Source organism: Perissodus microlepis, chromosome 6, assembly GCF_051167445.1.
Source record: "Perissodus microlepis isolate ML-2025 ecotype Zambia chromosome 6, ASM5116744v1, whole genome shotgun sequence".
NCBI classification, from domain to species: Eukaryota; Metazoa; Chordata; class Actinopteri; order Cichliformes; family Cichlidae; genus Perissodus; species Perissodus microlepis.
This window is the reverse complement of record NC_140466.1, coordinates 30,389,743-30,411,124: the sequence shown is the minus strand read 5'-3', so window position 1 is coordinate 30,411,124 and position 21,382 is coordinate 30,389,743. Positions and strand designations below refer to the sequence as shown.

At 37.8% G+C, this 21,382-nt stretch overlaps 1 protein-coding gene across 2 annotated transcripts in view; it reads right to left on the bottom strand.

Moving 5' to 3' along the window:
- mslnb (mesothelin b) overlaps positions 1 to 21,182 on the bottom strand; it is a 55,180-nt gene extending 33,998 nt beyond the window's left edge. Inside the window, exons 1-34 of one of the 2 annotated variants that reach the window (XM_084931917.1) lie at positions 21,065 to 21,182; positions 18,306 to 18,403; positions 12,289 to 12,307; positions 12,144 to 12,177; positions 10,681 to 10,803; positions 10,248 to 10,447; positions 10,061 to 10,164; positions 8,644 to 8,756; positions 8,259 to 8,486; positions 8,060 to 8,134; positions 7,713 to 7,951; positions 6,980 to 7,064; positions 6,699 to 6,842; positions 6,369 to 6,571; positions 6,169 to 6,278; positions 5,956 to 6,074; positions 5,681 to 5,857; positions 5,299 to 5,330; positions 4,583 to 4,680; positions 4,423 to 4,445; positions 4,230 to 4,251; positions 4,111 to 4,138; positions 3,941 to 4,019; positions 3,703 to 3,849; positions 3,360 to 3,568; positions 1,832 to 1,932; positions 1,595 to 1,713; positions 1,315 to 1,491; positions 1,192 to 1,223; positions 994 to 1,091; positions 735 to 751; positions 622 to 643; positions 510 to 537; positions 326 to 410 (exon numbers count right to left, since the gene is read on the bottom strand). In XM_084931917.1, coding sequence (XP_084788043.1) covers positions 326 to 410; positions 510 to 537; positions 622 to 643; positions 735 to 751; positions 994 to 1,091; positions 1,192 to 1,223; positions 1,315 to 1,491; positions 1,595 to 1,713; positions 1,832 to 1,932; positions 3,360 to 3,568; positions 3,703 to 3,849; positions 3,941 to 4,019; positions 4,111 to 4,138; positions 4,230 to 4,251; positions 4,423 to 4,445; positions 4,583 to 4,680; positions 5,299 to 5,330; positions 5,681 to 5,857; positions 5,956 to 6,074; positions 6,169 to 6,278; positions 6,369 to 6,571; positions 6,699 to 6,842; positions 6,980 to 7,064; positions 7,713 to 7,951; positions 8,060 to 8,134; positions 8,259 to 8,486; positions 8,644 to 8,756; positions 10,061 to 10,164; positions 10,248 to 10,447; positions 10,681 to 10,803; positions 12,144 to 12,177; positions 12,289 to 12,307; positions 18,306 to 18,357 — 3,342 coding nt within the window. In that variant the 5' untranslated portion in view covers positions 18,358 to 18,403; positions 21,065 to 21,182. The remainder of the gene's footprint in view (positions 1 to 325; positions 411 to 509; positions 538 to 621; positions 644 to 734; positions 752 to 993; positions 1,092 to 1,191; positions 1,224 to 1,314; positions 1,492 to 1,594; positions 1,714 to 1,831; positions 1,933 to 3,359; positions 3,569 to 3,702; positions 3,850 to 3,940; positions 4,020 to 4,110; positions 4,139 to 4,229; positions 4,252 to 4,422; positions 4,446 to 4,582; positions 4,681 to 5,298; positions 5,331 to 5,680; positions 5,858 to 5,955; positions 6,075 to 6,168; positions 6,279 to 6,368; positions 6,572 to 6,698; positions 6,843 to 6,979; positions 7,065 to 7,712; positions 7,952 to 8,059; positions 8,135 to 8,258; positions 8,487 to 8,643; positions 8,757 to 10,060; positions 10,165 to 10,247; positions 10,448 to 10,680; positions 10,804 to 12,143; positions 12,178 to 12,288; positions 12,308 to 18,305; positions 18,404 to 21,064) is intronic. The other variant, XM_084931918.1, reaches the window with a different exon arrangement.
- Positions 21,183 to 21,382: the final 200 nt, after the last annotated feature.

Genomic DNA, 21,382 nt, shown 5'->3' with positions numbered 1-21,382 from the left:
TTCTTTCTCTTTTTAAGTGCCCTTCCTCACTGTCCCTCTTCCCTTCTGTTTTTCTTTTCCTTCATCTTTCTTTCTCCCTTTTCTATCCCCCAGTCATGTCTGTCCTGTCTGTAACAACTGAAAATAAAATAAAATAAAATAAATAATAACAACAAAGGTCGATCAAATGGACCAATACGGCAAGGCCATGATGATCCATTTGGCAAAGTAAATCCATTGGGTATCCTTGTTGGTCTTCAGACAACAATTCCGACGGCTAAAGAACCAAATGGGACAGGCAAAAAAAAAAAAAAAAAAAAAAAAAAAAATTATGTGACGCTCTTACCGAGGCACAAGCCAGTTCCTCAATGGCCAAGTCACAGAGGTTTCCGCTCGTCTGTGCACTGGTGAGTTGGAGCTGAACTGCTGTTCTGTGGTTTCAAAATAAAACATGTGATTGGTACTTTGTTGACATCTGGGACAATGTTGCATAAAAAGTAAACTCTCCAACAGGTTCATGTAAATCCTACCTGTTCAAACCGATACAGATTTCCGTTTCTGTACCAAAAAAAAGGAGAAAAAAAAGTTTTAAATTGACAATAAAAAATTGCATTTTTATGCATAAAGAAGTGGAGAACTTACCATTTGCCGTGCTGACATTACACTTGTAAGAGAAACAAACACAGAGCACATTACAAATCTACTATATTAAGACTAATGTAAGACAAAACAAATAATCTAAAACATACAATTACCTCTCCAATGATGCAGTCTGAAATAAAAACAGGAAATGCAAATCAGTTTAATGTATTTAAAAAAAAAAAAATCAGTTCATTAATAAGCTACAGCTAGACTGGATGTTATTCCTGATGCTTGCTAATTATTGACAATTTACATTTAGCGTGTCCATAGAGTAGGTGGTGTGTGGAATAAGATGAAACAGTGAAGAGACAAAGCTGGATATAAGACTTTGAGAATTACTGTTCTAAATCTTCATGTTGATGTAACACTCACCAGGTGGTAGTTGGTGGGATAGAGCCTCTTTAGTCTGTGTGATAGTTGCAACAATGCCAAGAGAAACCACAGGTATGGCCAAGTCCAGTCTGGCAAACCTGTAACATGTAAACACACAGATTTTAATCATAGTGCCAGATTATATAAAATAGTTTAACCACTTCAAAAGTGCCGAGTATATGTAGATGTGAAACTCACAGCGTTTTGTATGAAGAGCAAGTGAAGTTTTCCTTGGAGGACAAAGAAAGCAAACATCATTACTTTAACAAGCACAGGAAAGTAAAAACGATGACTTAACAGGAAGGCAGTTGCTCTTTTTACCGGGTGAATGAACACGGTGAGGTTGGTCAGGAACTCTGTGAATTTATTCTTTTCAGCAGACACGGTCAGGTAATCAAAGAGCGCGTTGATGATGACAGCTTTGTCCGGCAGATTTGGAAGCGACAGCGACAGCAGCTCTGCGCTCTGTTGTGCAGTCAGGAGTGTCAAGACTTCAATCTAAAAGGAAATACGGAACAAGTGAGAGTTATTTCTATTAGTTCACAGCTTTGTTTGTTTGTATTTTTTAAAATCGCGTCAATTAACCGAAGTCCCATCTCACAGGGTTGAATTGTGGGTTGAGATGGATCAGCTCAGTGAGCGACAGAAGTGCTGAAAATGGACCGAAATTCTGCTGTATCCACACTGCAGTGCTGTTGGAGGTGGACACACAGCTGGAATCTAGAATAAGTTTTTAAAAAGTAGAAATAACTGTAAATGATTGAATTATTATTATTATTATTATTATTATTATTTTTTTTTTTTAGTTGTTAAATTGAAATACGAAGCATGTGCGTACCTGAGCGTGGCTGCTTCAGGAACTGCAGTATGAAATCCTGCAAGACCAACTGCTGCTGGTTTGAGGTCATCTGGTTAAACTGGCTGATAAACGTCTGCAGTCTGAAAATGAAATCACGGCAAAAAAAAAAAAAAAAAAAAAGAGAACTAACTAACCAATAACATTTTGTAATTGAAAAACAAATTTATATTTGTACTGCATGGATATAACAGAGAACCCTTTGGATTTTTGACTAAACCAACCGTTACAGTGAAGTGAACACAGAGTAACCACGAGCTGGGATTTCTTTTTTTAAATCACTTTCTATAGATTATCCTGTCTGCTCAGACCTCTCAGCTTCAGGCCCTGATAGTTTCACTGTTGAATTCATTGTCCCATTCATGACTGGAGTGCCCGAGTGAGCCGTAATCCCAACGTGCTTCATAGTTATGATGAGGTTTTGTTGTTTTGTTTTTTTTGTTATTCCATAAATTTGTAGGTTTTTTGCCAAAAAAGTTTAACTTTTATCTCATCTGTCGTCATTGTCTGTGTAGGTGAGTGTTGTATAAACTTGAGATGCGCTGTATGTCTTTGCTCCTGTGTTTAGTGTTGCTTTTGATTCTTGGAATTTATTCATTTATTTATTCATTTTTTATGCTGTATTTTGATGCTGTTTGGACTTTGGTGCTGTTGAAGTTTTTAATTTTTGTGCTTGAGTTTTTTGGCTTTCTGTTTAATATATTTCAGTTTTTACTATATTGTTGTATTTCGACTCTTGATTTAGTCTCATCTGCGTGCCTTCTACACTTCCTGTCCTACTTGTCTTTTTGTTCTTGATGTTACTGCGAAGGTTGGTTTACTTTCATGCCATGTGCCAGCTTTACTGACTTGTTTGTGATTTTCCAGACTGTTTTCATCTGATAATGAATCGTTATTATCGCTTCCTTACATTTACGACTGATTTTTTTATGTAATTACTCATCTTAAATATGAAAAATAGCAAACTAACAGCTAACTGAGATTTCATTGTAAGTAAAACTGTGAACTTTTGCAGATTAATTCTCTCTGCCATGCCCTATGATATAGATTTTATGAATGAGGAAATGAAAATGAGTGTCAGTCAGCTGGCTGAGGTGCAGCAGGAGTGGAGGAGAGAAAATGAGAGTTGAGCATAACTTTCTTTATGCAACAAAAAAACCCCAGAGTTTCTTTCATATCACGGTTAATAAACACAGAGTTGTTACGTATAGGGTTGAGGTTGTTCAGCGAAAAAAACAAATCTTGTTTTCACTTTTACCCTGCCTACCTTTGCGTCTTTCTTTAACAACTCCGCACTCCATTCGCTGACAGTTTTTTTTTTATTAATGGATACGACACGAAATATTCTAGACCTGAATGAAGTTCAGATCAAATTTAGAAATATTAATTGCAGAAATCCTCTGAAGGGTTCATCTTCACAGATGAATCTTGGAAATCAAAACGTGAACTGTGAACCACACTGGATGCATGCTGTTGGGCTTGTTCAGCAGCAATTCTGACAAATACTCACATTTCCTGGTATGACTGACAGGTCAGGTTTGTGCTGCTCAGACAGCGCAGAAACGTTCCTGATGCGTAAGGCAAGAAGCTCCTCAGGCGGCCTGAGAACCACAACCTGATAACTTCGCTGTTCTGCAGCTGCTCATCTGTCAGCAGTGACACTCTGATCTCCCCAATCACATCCAAAACCTGTGATGCTGATGGAATCACGGGCATCGGCTAAACAAGAGATAATTGAGTTATTTTAAAGGCGGATTAACTTTTCCCCAGGTCACAATTCTTCTAACTTAGTGTTTGAATGATTCATTTCATGAATCCTTATTTGTTTGTTAAAGCTTATTAAAGTCATTAACCATGTTAGCCAGGATGTCCAGGGCTGGGTTTAAAACACTGGAGACTTTAGTGAGCAGGATTTTCCACAGTGTTTTGGAGTGGGCGCTGTTCCCAGGAAGATTACACATCAGAAGAGATGCCAGTTGATTGGCTGTGAAGTTGTCCAGCTGGATGTGTGAAAGAGACAGAGGACGTGTAGTTATTCTCTGCAATAAACAGTAATGAGTCCTCACCGGCTCTGTTAAAGTAAATCATTACCTGTGCACAGGCATATTCCTCCAAGGGGACGTTGCAGGGAACTTGATTAAAGGTGTCCAAGTAAGACAGCAGATCAGAGCTTTGGGTCACACAAGACAGGAAATACACGTCAGAATAGTAAACAACTGCAGTAGCATTGCTTACTATGTAAATCCTATTAAAAGGGTTACCTGTTGACTCCTGCACAGTTCTGAGTTTCTGTCAAAAAACAGAAAATTATTTTTTTTCAGAAATCATACAAACAGCATGTATTAGTGTTTACGCTGGCAACAGTCAAAAAAAGTCTTACCATTGAGCGGGATTACCGGGCACTGTAAAAGACGGGATTAACAAATTAAAACAATGATTGAAATATTATTCAAAACGTTGTGACAACCACAGCTTAAAAGCATTCAAATTAAGATGTGATATGAGCAGAAAAGACAACAGTTGTTGTGATTTGTTGGGATTTAAACTAAATTGTATAGAAGAAAAAATCTCACCCTGAGGTTCGCCGGCACGCACTCTGTCCAAATCAGAAAATAAAAAATATTCAGTCAGCAAAAGCACAGGTTTAGATCTACTTACATGGACTAGCTTAAGCCATTACATTGTGCACTCAGTCGTTTTTTGACTTTGTGTTTGTGAGGCAGTGAAACGTACCGACAGGTGCAATGTTTATCAGGGCTTCTATAGTGGCCCAGGTGACTGGTTCCATTTCTGGAGGCAGAGATGGTATGGCTGCATAGAGCTGTGTAAAGCTGGAATACAAAAGAACACAAAACAAAACACATACGTAAATAAAGAGTATATAGAGAGCTACCCAATCAGACCTTCAGCTGTCTGCCTACAACACGAAGAAATGTTTATAAAATGTGCCCTAAAAATTGGTTGTGGGTTTGTTTTTTAAACTTTGGTGTTTGTTTTCACCTGTTTAAATTACAAACTTCTTATAAAGTTATGAGGTAAGCTGCTAGATGCTAACTAACTGGGTCACCTTGTGAAGTTGGCAGCAGTTTTTTTTCCCTCTGTTTTTGTGATGTCCACTATTGAAAGCTGAAATTAAATCTGCATTAAAAATGACTACCTGTCATGTAATTAATTTTCTACATTATCTTGTATTAATCCAGTTAATAAGCTATATTAATGCCACAATGTATATTGTAATCTTATTTCTTTCTCTTTCTGTTTTTTTCTGAATTAATAATAGCAATAGCAGTGGTTCAGTTTTAGCCATTAATACATTGCTACGAAGCCTTAGCTTGAACATGGTTGCAGGTATAGTCTGCAGTGAGAGAGTTCTCCTGATTCACTGAACAAAACAGTTTGGAAAGAATTGTGAGGCTCATTTAGTCAGAAAACCGGTTAAAGTTACTCACATTTGTTTGTAGATGTCACAGGAAGGATTGATCTGAAAAATTGCATATTTTATGATTAATATTTGAGAAAGGCTAAAGCATGCGCAACACCTACACAGCAAAATCTCCAGTGTTAAATTAACACTAGAGAGTGTCTATATGGGTCCACTCCTCTGGGTGTTAAATACAACACTGTTGAGTGTTAAATTAACACTTTTGACAGTGTTATATTTTTAAAAGTAATATAGTCAGTTTTGAAGATTAACAATGACTAACACTGAGCAGTGCTGATGTTCTAACACTGGAAAATAACTCAAAATGTTAGAAATATTCCAGTACACTCTCTAGTGTTAATTTAACACTGGAGATTTTGCTGTGTACACATCTCAGCCAAAGCTGTTACCTCTCCAGCGAGCCTGACCAAAGCGCTGAGGACCTCTGGGTACTTCCTGGCTGCAGGTGACTCCGTTAGGAAGTTAAACACTTGGCTGATGACAACGTCTTTCTCTGGTGGAGTTGGGAGAGTCAACAGCAGCAACTCTACCATCTGATTTGGAGTCAGGAGGTCAAGAGCCTCCAGCTGAGCGGGTTACAAAGCAGAAGAGGAGAGCACAATTACTGTATAGTAAAATCACTGCTTCTGTTAAGTCTGAGCACATCTGTGTTTTGCAAACTTACTCCAGAGAAATAAGGGTTGAGTGTGTAGAAGTCGATGATAGAGGCAAAGCTCGAGAAGAAACCAAAGTTGAGTTGCAGCCATTCTGCACTGTTATTAGCTGCAGAGACACACTGGGGGTCTGAAGCATTTGTACAAACATTAACATAAATGCCAAAGGAACTGGTTTTGTAGTATCCGTGTGTTAATCTGTGTTGTCTGTGTCCTCTTCTTACCCGAGGTGTTGTGATTTAGCAGGAAGGGGTAGATGAAGTACTCGTAGATGTTGCTGCTGTACATCGGATCAGCATCCAAAAAGTTCATGCGTTCACTGAGCGCCGCCACACTGCACACAGCAGGGCAAAGACAAAATGAGAACGACTGCACCAAACCACGTTCCAGTTAAACGAAAGAGAAATGAAGATGGTTGACTTACAGGGTTTGGTAAACGGGGCAAGAAAAGTTCTTGGTGCTGAGGCAGGAGAGGAGCTCTGGCTGTACGTCGGGCAGGAGGGGCAGCAGCTTGACCTTGAACCAGAGCTGGATGAAGGCTGGGTCCGTCAGGTGCTCCTGGGTCAGAGTTGCTGAGTTTGACTCGCTGAAGATCTGCTTAAACTCGGATTCCAACTGCGTGAAGTTCTACAGAGGATGAAGAACGAGGAAGCATTGATTTGCTGAAGCTGCAATGTGTGTAGTGAAAACACAAGCCTATGAAAGCAATGATGTGAAGCTATAAGTCACCGTGGAGCTGTTGGACAGTACTCACTGCTGTGGAGAGCTCCTTGATCAGCAAGTTCAGGCGTTGAGTCAGCTCTAGAACCAGCTTCAAGACGACGGCTTCTGTCATGGTCAGGTTGTTACGAGCAGCGCAGTGCAAGACATGAGCCACGTTTGCCACCGCGTCGGTCAGCTGACGGCACGGAAAGAAAAATCATCGGCACAGAAGTTAGAAACTTTTGACATTCAATTTTTTTTTATATGTCAGGAATTTAAGTGAAGAATTCAAAACATTCGAGTGTCAATAATCAAAGGTAAATAAAACCTCACCCCGCAAGGGCTCTTATCGAGGGTGATGCTACAGACATCCTGGATTTCAATCACCGTCATGTTGTCCATACTGTTGTCCAGACGGCTGCACAAAAGTAAAGAACACGCTTGAACACAAAAGACATAGTGATGCATCATCTTACAGCACAGCAACGTTCACACTGACCATGCTGGCAAACAGACACATTTTAAAAGGCGTTCTAGCACATGTGAAATTGACAAAAGTTCCTCAAAGAGTGACAAGTACGAAAGTTCTACAAGGAACGTAAAACTGCAAATTGTAACATTGACTTAGTGAATTTCTTCTGACCTTGAGTGACTATGAGATACTCTTATATATATTTCTCCTCACATTTTGAAACCAGATAATTACTTAATTAGAAAAATAATCATTCCTAAATGGTGTTAAAGCCTCTGACTGCTAATTACTGTGGTATTTATTTAAAGATTTGTTTTAGTTGCAGACTGGCTTTCTAATACCATTTTCTCCACTCTTAGCTTAATTTCAGTCTGCACTAATACGTAAGAAGAAATTGAGCTTTTAAAAGCACAGCAAAGAGAATGGGGTCACTATACAGCATAGCAAACCAAAAAAACAAGCTAAAACAGGCTTAATAGAGCGTTGCTGGATAGAGCTTTAGAGCCGCTGATGTGTCTACATCACTGATGCATTATTGATAGTTTTCCTATTTTCAATGGAAACCATTAATGTAAATGAGGAATGCCGACTTACAACACTTCGTGGAAAGCGAGCGTGATGTTTTCATGCATCAGGAGTTCTTCATCAGGCAAAAACCTCCGTAACAGCGGCTTCACAACGTAATGATACCAGTCTACTACACTTGTCACATCAAACTTAGGTCCCTCTGGGACCTCAGGTGCGCTTGGCTGGTATTTGCCAGCCAGCTCAGAAAGAGTCCAGTTGAGCAGGAACTGGGTCAAAGTGGTGCTTCTTATATTTGACGGATCTCTCTGGAAAAAACAGGTCAGGGGTCATTTTTTCTAACTGGCTGTAGAGCTGTTTAGACAGCTTAGAGAGTGGCAACACATGAGTATGCGTGTGTGTTTGTGTTTGTGTACCTCACGTGTGAAGGACACAAAATTATGAACAAAGCTCCCGATGGGTTTGAAGGCTGACATGAATCCATTTACGACCTGGATGCGCAATGAAGCAGAGGCTGTTAAATTTTACTGAATTAAATTTTTTATGAATATTTTTTCTAGAGATGAAAACATCTTCAATTATTTTTGCAGGTGGATGCACACTCTGTTACTGTACCTGTTGGAGGCCTGGCTGATGTGACAGCTGTACTGGATAGGAGGGTGGGTACCCAGGGGTTGTCCAGTTGGGGCCCCATCCAGGGCCAGCAGTGGGTGATGGGCCAGATTCCCCTGTTAGGAGGCTGTGGAAGACCAACGCTAATGTGCCATTGTCTAAACTGGCAACATAAGGGCTCATGAGCAGCTCGGCCTTTTGTGCTGGAGACAACAAGTTAAGAACCTCCAGCTGTGAATGAAGAAAAAAAAGGAGTAAGAGAAGAAGAACAGGAAGAAGTGTGGAGCAGCGATATTTGTTGTGGTGGAGTTCTCTGTAGTGTCCAGATCGCCATAAAAACAGCTGTATAAAATTCATAAAATCTTAATTAAGGCTCAGTTTAACTCACTCCATTGAAGACCACATTGAGCTCTGAAAAGTCCTTCAAGCGGGCCATGACACTGAAGGCACCGAAGTTCTTCATCAGCCACTCCGCACTGCTCTCATCTGGCCTCACACAGCCTGCACACAGATCACACATTGGCCGACTGTGTACATACTAGCAGTTAGCTCCAACATTTGAACAAACTGAAGCTTTAATTGTGAATTAATGAATTTCAGTCTGTCTGCAGACAAATGCAGATTGTCAAAGATAAAAACTGCAAACATATTTTAGTAAAACGTAGTGCCAGAACACTTGATTGGTTCTGATGCTTTATTGTCTAACATGAGAACATTGCTTCTTCTTTTAAATTTGATTTTATCCATTTTTAAAACCCCAAATAACTTAATTAAGAACAAAACACATTATTAGCCCTAGCTGCACTTTGACCCTGTCCTCTGTTGTTTAACTTCTGGACAATGATTTTCCTCTTTATCACAGAAGAATGCAATCCCCACCCCATTCCCTGCTCAGTGTTCCCTGTCGGGGGTTTTGTGTGTGTGACTGCTCCAAATCTAGTGAGTTTGGTGCCTCCTTTTTTTGTTAAAGCCTTTAAACACTTTAAAAGGTATTTCTATTTGTTTTTTCTGTCTACAAATGTTGTATAATACCTCAAAACCCACCAAATAAAGACCTCAAGAAAGTAACACAAGTTGCTGCAAGAGGCTTATTTGGACGTTATTATGCAAACAGGCTTTTTGCATGCATGACATTTATAACATTGTTGGCACCTTCAGTTAGTGACAGCTTTATTTGTTTATTTATTTATTTGTTGTTTTGAACACATCCACACACCCTTTAGCAAACCTCAGTAAATGATTAGATGCTTAGCTGTGTGCTGTGCTGTCTCCATGCCAGTACAAGCAAAAAGCAACTTTGTTGCTTGTGAGAGAGTTGTTGAGGGTCACATAATAATGGGAGACACTTCTAGAAAAAAGTTGCAGGAAATACCATTGCATGCCTTTGAGTTGTAAATATGTAAATATTAAGGAAATGTTAACATGTTTGATCTACAAAGACTGGCACTGTAACTTTCATGTAAAGGGCCACGATGTGAGTGTCTGAAGGGCAATACAGATACATTTCACGGCACACGGTCATTTCCAAATCTGTTTGCAGTACTTTAACAGCTATTAGATAACGCTTTGATAACCTGTGTAAGTACAATTTTGATAACACATGCACAATGCAGCGCTTAGGCCTATAGCAGCAGTTACGATAAATTAAGGTTTAGCTGGAATATGAACGTGAAACAGTTTCTATTTTTGACCTTAACTTGCAAAGAGTGATTAAATGCTAACCTCAGAATACCGTGTGACATATTTGTACTGAAAGTAAAGTCTAGTTTATAGGAAGAAAAAGTTATTGGTATTAGACACGTTACCATCAACTGTTGCCGAAGACAGGAACGGGTACATAAAGAATGTGTAGATCCACTTTTGCCTGACTGGATCCATCTCAGAATAGTGTTGACTGAGCTCCTCCACTCTGCGAGGAGACGTGGGATGTTGGATTATTATATTAAAATCCCAAAATTACAGAAATAAAGATGAGGACAGTAAGAGGCATACACAGTCTGGTAGGTGGAGCAGCTGAAGTTCCTGGTGCTAAGACAGGACAAGAACTGCTTGGTGATGGATTTCAGGAGCGGTTTCATGTTGACCTCCAACCACATCCTGACCAGATCTTGATTTTGTAGAGCGTCTGCAGTCAAGTCTAATTCCAGAGCGCCCTCCACGCTCAAAATTGGTCCTCTTGTCATGCTTGATTTCTGTGGCAACAGTGATGGAGAGGCTTTATACTCACATGTTTCACCAATAAGCTACTCAGCATTCATCTGCTTACATGAAACCTACTGTCAACAGGATTTATAAGTTAGTGACCAACAAATAATGTCAGTGTTGTGACATGACAGACTAAAAAAACAAACTTAGTCCATCCCTGACTGGTTATACTGGAATTTGTAACATCTGTTCTTCTGCTGAATGCTTGTTGAAGTCATACCATAAACGTGTACACATCCATTGTGGCTTCAAGAATTCCTTTCAGCTTTCGCATTTCATCTGCCCCCGTGTCTGTTGAAGGCAGGCCCACACACTGTAAGAAGTTCGAGGTGGCGTCTGGGACCTTGAAATTTATGACAAGTGGAAAAATTACTAAGATGGAAACCAAAAAAAAATTTTTTTTTTCAATAACTAAAAAGCAAATGCAATGAGATTAATTGTGCCTGATTGTCTGATTGTGATTCATTACATTGATTGCCTGGTTGCATGATTAATAATTCCTCTCATATAGTTGTACATATGAATACTTTACTGATCCCGCAAAGGAACGGAAATAAAAACATCATTGTTTAAAACACCACAGCACCACACTGAAGGCCTTATTATGTGAAGTAACTGTTAAAATAAAAAATAATAAAATAAGACAATAAAAATGATCTGAATTATTATAGCAAGATATATAAAGAGTTTGTTTTTAAATGTGACTATGTCAGAAGTCCTGAAGTTACTGTTGTCATTTAGTTTTCACAACAGGTTCACACCATAGATGATGTCGTTTTTATGGCAAGTGTATCGGATTTAGGGGTAAAAATCTGCCTTTTGAGAAAAGGAGTGTTCTGAATCTATGCTGATTGTTGTTATATACATATACATCTATACAAATGCAGCACTTAGTTTGTTTCCAGTTTGCTAGGGCAGATTTTGTTCAGATGCATATCTTAGCGAACTTTGGGCTGACACTACAAATCGGAACAATATTATGCTATGCTGTGAGATTTATGCCACTTGAATTAATTTCTAAACTGTCTCCTGTTCTTATAATAAGGTAGGTGTTGTTAATTTAGCTGCCAGCTAGCTAAATTAATCTTTTTACAACATTTGCTTAATGCTCTTAAAACAGGATATGTCACAAAATAAAAGTTATTAAAGTAGAAGTGATTTAATTTAGAAATAAAATGTATTCATAGATAACACAGAAAAATATTTTCAATATTAAAGACAAATCTTTAATATTGAAAATATTTGTCATGAAACATAATCTTGATATTCTTCCTAACGAGATACCATTTCGCCATACTCGCCTCAAATACTGGGAAATCTATTGTTTGACATGTTTACCCACACCAGTGCACTACCCAGTGTTTTCACAGTCACTCTTCAAATGTATTTAATCAAGCTCAGTGAAAAAAACGATGTGAACAGGTCATGAGCTGATCTTGATCTTTTTGGTATGCGTTTTGGGCAGTTTGACAACTGTAGTCATAACAAGAATCTCATGACGGTACCTGTGCTCTCACAACCACGCTAACAAAATAATATCCTAGCCATACTGACTGTTTGCATATATTCAAAGTCAGCTCAACATATGTTGCATGAATAAATGTTTTAAAAGAATAGAAAGCAATAACAATATGACGTTTGTACTTGTAGCTTTGTGTTGTGTTGTGCTACAGTTACACTAACCTGTGTGCAGGCATCTTTTGTGCATACTCCATTACTGCAAGATCCACCAATTACAGAAAAGAAAGATTATACAGGTTATTGCATTTAGAAGAGTGTAAAATTTACAAGTGTAAATATTATGTCTGTTTCTGTGTCCTGATCTTACCTCTGTGCGCTGGATCCTGCTGTTGGGATAAGACAGAGTTGCATGTTAGAGCTGAATCCTACCAATGCATTTACCCAAAACTTGTTTAAACAGCAGAGTTTGGAAATTATTTAAGTCCTATTTTTAATGCAAAATTAGCCAGGAAACAGCATACCAAATGTTTAAACTCTTTTCTTGTTTTTTAAATTGCTGATTTAAAGGTTGTGTGGGGCTAATTAGTGACATGATTAAGTCACTTGAATTTTTCAGAAGCATACAATCCACACCTCTCAGTTACAATTTTACACAAAGTCCCAGCTTGTTGTTTAATGAGGTTGTAGAAGGGCATCAAAAACCACCCGGATTTGTATATTTTTAATAGTAAAATGCTTTTTTTTTCTCTCTCTAAAGAGTGTATATTATTAAAATGCTGATGCTAAAAAGAAGCTCCTATTCTATTCTAAGAGACTGGTTACAGACAAGTGTTGAAACTGTCAACAGTACTGGCATCATATAAGGGAGAAGACGTCACAAAATGAGCAAGAAGGTACACGTAGCTTTAAAATTGTGCTGCTGAAATAATATTTGGTCAAAATGTTTCTGGTTTTGTAATAATAATAATAATAATAATAATACATTTGGTTTCTGGACACCTTTCTAAAGCCCAAGGCCACCTTACAAAGCATAAAATATAAACAGTAAAAGGATAAAAACATTTTCTGTAAAACTACACTGTTAGACTTTTCATCGCCACTTTACGGTAACATACTGGCGTCACTGTTGCCAGCGTCATACCGTGACGCCGTGTTACGGTAGCTTACCGTTCTGCAGGATGATACCGTTTTTTGCTGGTGTGGTATAATACTCTTGGACAAATTATGGTAACGCACCGTAGCCTTTTTTACGGTATCTCACTGGCGACAGTGACGCCAGTGAGATACCGTTATGTCGTAAATTACGTCAACAAAGTAACATCATACTGTGATTAAGAAATTAGTATACTACCGTTTATTCACGGTATGTCACTGTAAGCCCGCTGCAAGGTAATAAACTGCAATATATTAACCAGTAACTTACCGTTATCACGCATCATCAGTACCAAAAATATTTATCTCTGCTAGAGGACACCGTGTCTCAACAGGCGGCCATTTACTGTTTAACAGTTCGTAATTTACCATAATTTCAGTTAACAGTAACATACTGTAAGAGACTGGAGGGTTCCAAAAAAATTGGATGGATGGATGGATGGATAGATAGACACACACACACAAAATATAATTCATGTGCTTTACACCACTTTATTTCAATTCTGATTTTTCCCTGCTGAAATACACATTTCCAAAATCAAAAACTGAAAAGAACTGAAAACATATTTTCATTGAGGAAGCACTTGTTTTTACTAAACCATGTAATCCATTATTTTCTCAGATGGTTGTACAAACAATAACGATATTATGTCATATCCATATCATGGCAGACAACACGTGTTGGGTTTTCTTAGTTATATTTTGTAGGGTCTTAAACCTACAATGTGAAGTGCCTTGGCATTCATTTTGTTGGCACCATACAAATAAACTGAATTGTAATGAATATAATATCAAGCCCCACACGTCTGCCTTTAAATACACTTTGTCCAAAATACTGGCTCACACGACCAAATCAATGCACAAAGCAGGGTCCACAACGACATGGATGAGCGTGTGTGGTGTGAAGGAACTTGACTGACCTGCACTGAACCCTGATCTTGCTTTGTGGACTGAGTTCATTGATTTGTAGGGTGGGCCAATACATGTGACAATTAAAGTGTAAGTAGCTGAAATAATTTTTAACAAACGGGTAAAAGAAGGAAAAAAAATCAAAACTGTTGCACTCAAAAAACCTATTGGACAGAGACAGCGTCTTGCAAGATGGCAAGAGAGCTTGTCTTCATTGTTGTTCGTCTTGTGTAAATGTCCAGAAAGCATGGGCCATGGATCATCTGTGGAGACATGGGTAACGACACATTGGTCACTTAAATTATACAAGAAATTCACTAAAAATGGCAAAAACAGTTACCTAATTTGAAGTTCTCCACTCAAATTCAGTAAGCCGCTGGAGGAAAGTTATGACATGAGGGTTAATGTGAACAACCTTTCGCTTCACAGTGGTCCCAGTCTTTCTGCTTGTCCCAACCTTGGAGGTACATTTTGTTCCCTCTTCAGGGTTTATCCTTACAAAAAACCTTGCACACGCTGACTCCTGGTATTCCAGGTTCAATACATAGAATGAACCAAAGAAGACTGACATTCCATCAGCAAAGATGTTCTCTTTGTCCAGCTCAACAATTACACGCCCCTCTGCACTCACCATCCAGCAGGTGGTGGTCATTGAAGTTTGTCCTTAAATGTATAGGGGCAACATGTTGTCATTATGCAACATAAAATAATTTCAATACTTCACTTCTTCACACTGTCTAGATAGTCATAAAGCAAATAGCTATGTACAGTTAATTATTAATGGCCTTATGTACATAAGTCCATTTTAACATATTATAATTGTACATAATTGGGAATTATTCTGCACATTAAACACACCTAACAAAGAGTCAGCCCAGTTAAATTACCGGAGGTGAATCAACTGTATGGTTATTTTGGAGTTTATAGTTTGTGCTGCTGTTAAACTTTACAGTATTGACTTCAGTATTTCTGCTGTTGGTGTAGCTAGACTACTATGTTGATCAGTAATATGTAATGTGAAATTTGATATTGTTACTTTGCTGGATTCACTGAGACACATGTCCAACAACCTTGGTTTATAAAGGAAATTACAGAAATTTGAGCTAACAAAACAGAGACTGGATACCTGTGTCCACGAGAAGCTCCTGTGCCAAACAGAAATTTTAATATGGTCTAATCAGCTCTATTTCATAAATGACTTCTTACCAAGCATAATCAGCCTTGGGGTGCTTGGCAGGCTTTTAACATGCAAACTGAACAATATAAATTTGCGTGCACTGAAGACACAAAATTTAGAAATACACATAGTTGCAAAAAGGTTCAGTGACCAATTACCTTTCCTAAATGACATATGCAATGCAAAAAATAAGAGTATAGTCAATAGGGACCAATTCCCAGTTTTTACATGATCAAAATTATTCACAAAAGGCTTCAATAAACAGAAAATATGTGCCGACAAGAGAGCAGTGCACAAAAATGAAAAGATATTTGAGCTCGACGCTTTAATGGGTTTAACATGACTTAGTCAGCACTCCGCACCGTACAGGTAGTACAAGCACACCTGAAAACACTGACCAGCTAACAGCTTTAAGCATTTGGGCGCAACCTCGGTAGTTCACCGATTCACCTGTTGCAAACGTCCAAGTTTCTATCAAGTCTCATAAATCCATCGGCAACTATTACCTAACTAGTCTTTTGAGTCTCCACATTCATAGATATTGACATTTTGTCTTTGAATGAAAATATCCTGGTAGGGTAGCTTAAAAGTCAAAACAAACAGTAATAAGAACGCATTTCGGACTTCTCTCGAATAAGTGAAAAAAAAAAAAACACTTACCTTCAGACTGACCGATCCAACTTTAATGTGTCCCATGACAGTCCGTTTTAGGGAAAAAGTGTTAAGTGGTTTCATTTAATTTTGAGATACTCCCGCATGGACGAGCAGCAATTTGGAGTCTAACAGAGTTATCACGAATAGCATATGATCTTCAGATATAATCCAATCAACCTTGCATTTAATCCGATTGAACATCCAGTTACCTCTGACTACTTCTAAGTTGCACATGTTAACGGTCTCATCATCACTCTGTGCTGCAGCGAACTGGATCTGTGGCACAGAATAGTTGATGGCCATGTTGTTCTCCTGCTTTGCAGCTTTGTTTGAGTCTGGATTGCGGCTTAAACGTGCAAAACTAATTTATTTAATGGTGGTTGGCAACCAGCGAAAGGAGCATTAACCACCTCGAGCAATATTTTCTATCCCCATTGTTGTTTAGAAAGTGAATACCCGACGTGTGCGTCATACGTCAGGTGAAGGTGTGGTGTCGGCTATCGCACCTGTCGCATTAAAAAGCTTTAAAAACGTAACAATCGCTTTAAAAACACAACCCAACGCGCTAAACTGTGATAATGTGTTACATTATCACGTATATCCAGGACATCTCTTCTGAACCAAGACGAAGTGGAGCTACAAAGGAATTATTTCTTTAGGGGAGTGCATTTAATAGCAGTCTGGCCTGCAACAAAATGCACCGCTAAAAATACAGTTTCTGCTTGTCCCAGAATTTATTAATTTTGAGAGTGAAGTTGTAGGACTGATGCTGGTTAGTGGTGTAGGTTTCATGGATGTGACACCTTAACTTGTGTAAAATGACGACCAGAGCATATTATTAGGTTAGTTCACTGTAGTTAGGCAGAGGTGTCTTAAAAAGTACCACCTTATACAAAACAAATGAAGGTCCAGTATAAGAAAGAATAAGAAGAGAAAAAAGGAACACCCTGCTAAATGAAGTCATTTTTAAACATTACTCTAAATGTAGCCATTAGTTTTTGTTGCTGGCATACAAAAAATAAGTATACTTCAATTATATTTCCCAAGTATATCTTACCTAGTACGTATACTAATAATGCTTCTTGGGACTATATTGGCCCCCGTTTTAGTACATAACAGTATTCATGAAATTAACTTTTAGATGTACTTTTTGTTCACCATAATTGTACTAGCATAATGTCATAATGTCTACAAGAGTATAATTAAAATATACTCGACTCTATCACAATACTAACCTTACAAGTATACTATTAATTAATAGTATTAATAATGTTTCATATTGTTTGAATAAACAAATACATTTATTAATATATGAGGTTCCATTCAGTTCAAGGAATTAAATTTTAGTGTGGCTGCAACTTACTCCTTAAGTTAAAAATTATGCTGTATATTGTAGTTTATATGTTATACTACTTTCACAGTGAATCGCATTTTATAGTAATACACTCTGAATGAGGATTTAAGTTATTACTCTTAGATCTACAGTAGAAAACAACAGAAATCCGGATGGTGTAATAGTATAATCTCAGTAACATCACCAATTGTTACATTTGCTGTATTTTACAGCTGTTTCCATGAGTACGGTGAGTTACCGTAAAAATAATGTAATCTCATGGAATTTTCCCACAATTACATGCAAATTACAGTACTAAACTGCAAACATCCTTTAGAGTTTTTTACTGTTGATTTTGCAGTACTAAGCTATGGAAATTACTGCAAAGGCTAACAGTGCAGTTGTAAAAATTGATTCTAAGAAATAACCTATTGTTATTTATCTGCTTAAGCCCCTTATTGTTGTCTAGAAACTACCTAAACACACCCATGAACCGCACCATTGTTGCACCATTTTGACTCATTCTCATTATTCATGGCTTAAATAAATACTGGTGTCATGAAAAAACAAATATGTATAAATCCACAGCTGAAAATAGTCCTCATCAAAAGCATCAAAAGCAAAGTTGACAGTTACAAGAAGTTCATGAGCCACCTGAACATGAGTGGGATTTTTTAAAAAAGAAAAAATTATATTATCTTATAAATATTAATATGTTAATTTTAGATTATAGTGTTTAAAGTGTATCATGTGTAAGTTTCTTAATCCACTGTCCAAGGCAAAATGGCAATTGGTCTTATGTGAGTATTATGTAAGTGTCAGCAAAGCACATCAGCTGAGTACTTTCCCTCCACACTCTGGCAAGATTTTAATCAACATTAACTGAACCTGAGCAAATAAAGCTTGTGTGGATGAATGCAGATTTATTGTTCTAGTGCGTATTTACAGCAGCAGGGTAATGTTTGTGGGGCTACAATAGTCATGTGCCTTATGATTCATAGATCATGGGAATAAAGGAACATGAAAATATCTCAACAACATTTGTAATGATGTGATTTTATTGTCAGTTTAGGAGATTTTTCCCCCAATCATGCCACCGGTCTTTCCTTTTAATGAGCTGCTGATTCTTATACATTAAACACACAAAACTTCCTCTTACCAAAGGAGCTTCCCAGTAGGTAAACCAATAGGAACAGGTAGCGAGCTCTCATAATGCAACCAGTCTCATGAGATGTGAGGGCTTTGTGTTGAAAATCACTGGGGAGAGAAGAAGAGAAAGCAGCTGACACAGTCATCTAGGCATTACAGGAACTACAGGCATCACATAACTAACAGGTGGATTAATGATCGGGATGTTAAAAAAAAACTGGCACTCAGTACCAAAGTGCTATATATCACAAATGATCTTGGTCAGACATCATCAAATTAGGGGCAATCTGCTTGTGGCGCAAGCCATCTAAAGCTTTAAACATTATATAACCAATCTTTTTAGGCAAACAATGAAAAGTCAGTCTATTACTGACCTTTCACTCTAATGCCTGTGTGTTTAGTGGTTGAAAGGAAGCAGGGAGGGGCTGTTAGATGTCTTACATACAGCCACCTAAAGTAACCCTTAACAAAGTGACATTAAAGCATGATGGGAGAACTGAAGCATTAGTGGAAAGAATGCTGAAACCCTGTCTCACACGGCTTATAACAATGAAAACAAAGATAACCTCATATAACCCTGCTCATAAAACACATTGCAAATTGTCATCACTAGTAGAGTGATTCCTTTAACAAACCTTCTAATTTTGACTTTTGTGGCAATTTCCTTCAGAAATGACCTAAAACTTTATCCAAATCTGCTGCTGCTGCTTTTCACAGAACTGTACGTTTGTTTGGGTACAGTGAAATCACGCAATGCACCGATGAGTTCATCGTTACGCTTGGCCGTGGAAACCATTGTCACAATGTTAGGCACTTGCTTCTGTTCCTTGAGAAACATATAAAGAAGTTCAAACATTCTCGCATTGAGAGTCATACTGGTATCTTGAAATGCTGCTCCTTTACATGTTAGTCACTCAGACCAAACATGTGCCTCCACCTACATGTCAATTCTTCTGTAAGGGGTTTGATATGGTGACCAAAAGCTTTATCAATATACATGTGATTACTTTATAAGGAGCAGCTTTGATCTGCATTTGGGAGGTTTGTTTGTTTCCACAAAGCGGCCACACACTCACAAAACATACAAAACCAACATGACTTGTTTAGCTTTTTGAGTTTTCCTCAACTGTTATTTTTCATTTTACAAGACTTTTGTAAATTTGAAGTTTCTTGTTCACTTTATTCCAATTTTCCTGTGAAGTGATGATAAAACTTTCTGTTTGATTTGTACACCAGACATCCTTCCTGACTCAAAGCTTCAGTTTTCTCAACCTTTCTATCTTTTTTACATTTTTTAAACACCATATTATATATTATATCATTGTGATTACAGCACTAGAACACTTGTGTGGCTTGGATTCATTACCATCAGCGCACACAAATTTGCGGGGCTGCCTGAAAAATGACTGCTCGATTTATTTCATATGTTTTGGGGTTTTTTTGTTGTTGTTGTTGTCTTTATTTATTTATTAATTTTGACAGGAAAGCTGCGGGAAAAAACAGGGGAAGATAATCAGTAAAAGACCCATGTGCTAGAAATCAATTTTTTTTTAAAAAGAGGTCAAATTGGTTTTTTCTTATGCCACACACACTGACCATTTCTAATCCAGCAACAGTCAAAATATAACCATTTACTAAAAGAAGAGAAAAACCTATAATGTTATAGATAAATTGTGCAGTTCTTATCATACAAATATTTTACACATCGGCTCCCCCCAAAACTCTCGCCCTGTTTATGCCTCATCATATGTTGCAACAGCGAGAACAAATAATTATTTAAGGTTAAAATGTTTGCTCAGTATCAGTCCTCCTCCTCCTCGGCCCTTTGTACGCCTGTCGGATGAAAGACCAACACCACTCAGACACTTTGTGAATAATTTGCCATTTTCAAAGACAGAGATTAAGAGAAGAGGTGTGAACGTGCTGGAAAACTTTAGTACTTTTAATGCTGGTTACACAGCATTGCCAAATTTGCAAACATTTCAAAATAAACACATGTAATATATATATAAAAAAATGACATTTCAGAGTTGTTGTTTTTCTAAATGTTAGCTTGAGATATATAAAGCAAACAGTACTGCATTGTTACTGGCAGTCATCTGAACTGTCAGTTTATGCAGAATAAAATAGAGAATAAGAAAACGTGAAACAATAAAACAAGCTATCCCCGCTAAAGACGCCTTTTATGTTTGAGTAAAAATAAGTAAATATAAGAAGTACTTTATTTTTTATGCTTTACTTATAGACGTGTAATAACTTGTACCATTTGCTGTATGCACTTTGAATTTAATATTTTCCTGCTTCTGTGTTTAAAGATTTTTCAGTGCAGTATATTTTCTTATGAACAAGAGTAAAATATTTTGATCTCCTTTAGAAAGTCATATTTTTTATTGGTACCACTGTAAAGAGCACAGTGATGCCATTTCTTCGAGGATAACACACCAACCTGAAGACTCAGTTTAATAAGGTAGCTGTTATTCCCATGCATGCAATCCCCAAATAGCGCGTTGTCACTGGAGGTAAACCCTCGCAGGGCAAGAAAGACCAAATTATTATGAGCTGAAGGGATTTTCTGCTTTGTCTGCGTCTGTTTCCTACTGAATAACAAGCCTACATGCAGCAGTGATTAAACATCTCTTGAATAAAAGTAGATCTATGAGTTAAGTCTGCGATAAGCTTTAAAATGAGCAATATGTCCTTTTGATGGAGTTTCAGGGCTGAGTAGGAACTTAAAATGATATAACAGCAAATCAAAGCCAGATTTCTTACCAGATCACGTCTGTAGGTAGAGTTGTTCAGGTCTTGTAAATCACCTCTGTTAAACACTGTCTTCTGACATTGGAGGCACCGGCGCAAGAGTGAAGGGTGTGTTTCCTTGTGACTGTGACACCGGTGATGATGGCTGAATCCTACCTGTTGCTCAAGAGGGCTGGCCCTTATTCTTTTTTTGTAGGAGTGTATCATATTGTAATCAGAGCTTTTATGTAGATGACGGCAAGGAATCTGCTGCTTTGTGTGTGAATGTGTGTATAAAGTGGAGCAAGAGACATACAGCATAAAGTTATTTCTGAATAGCAGGTTGCACTT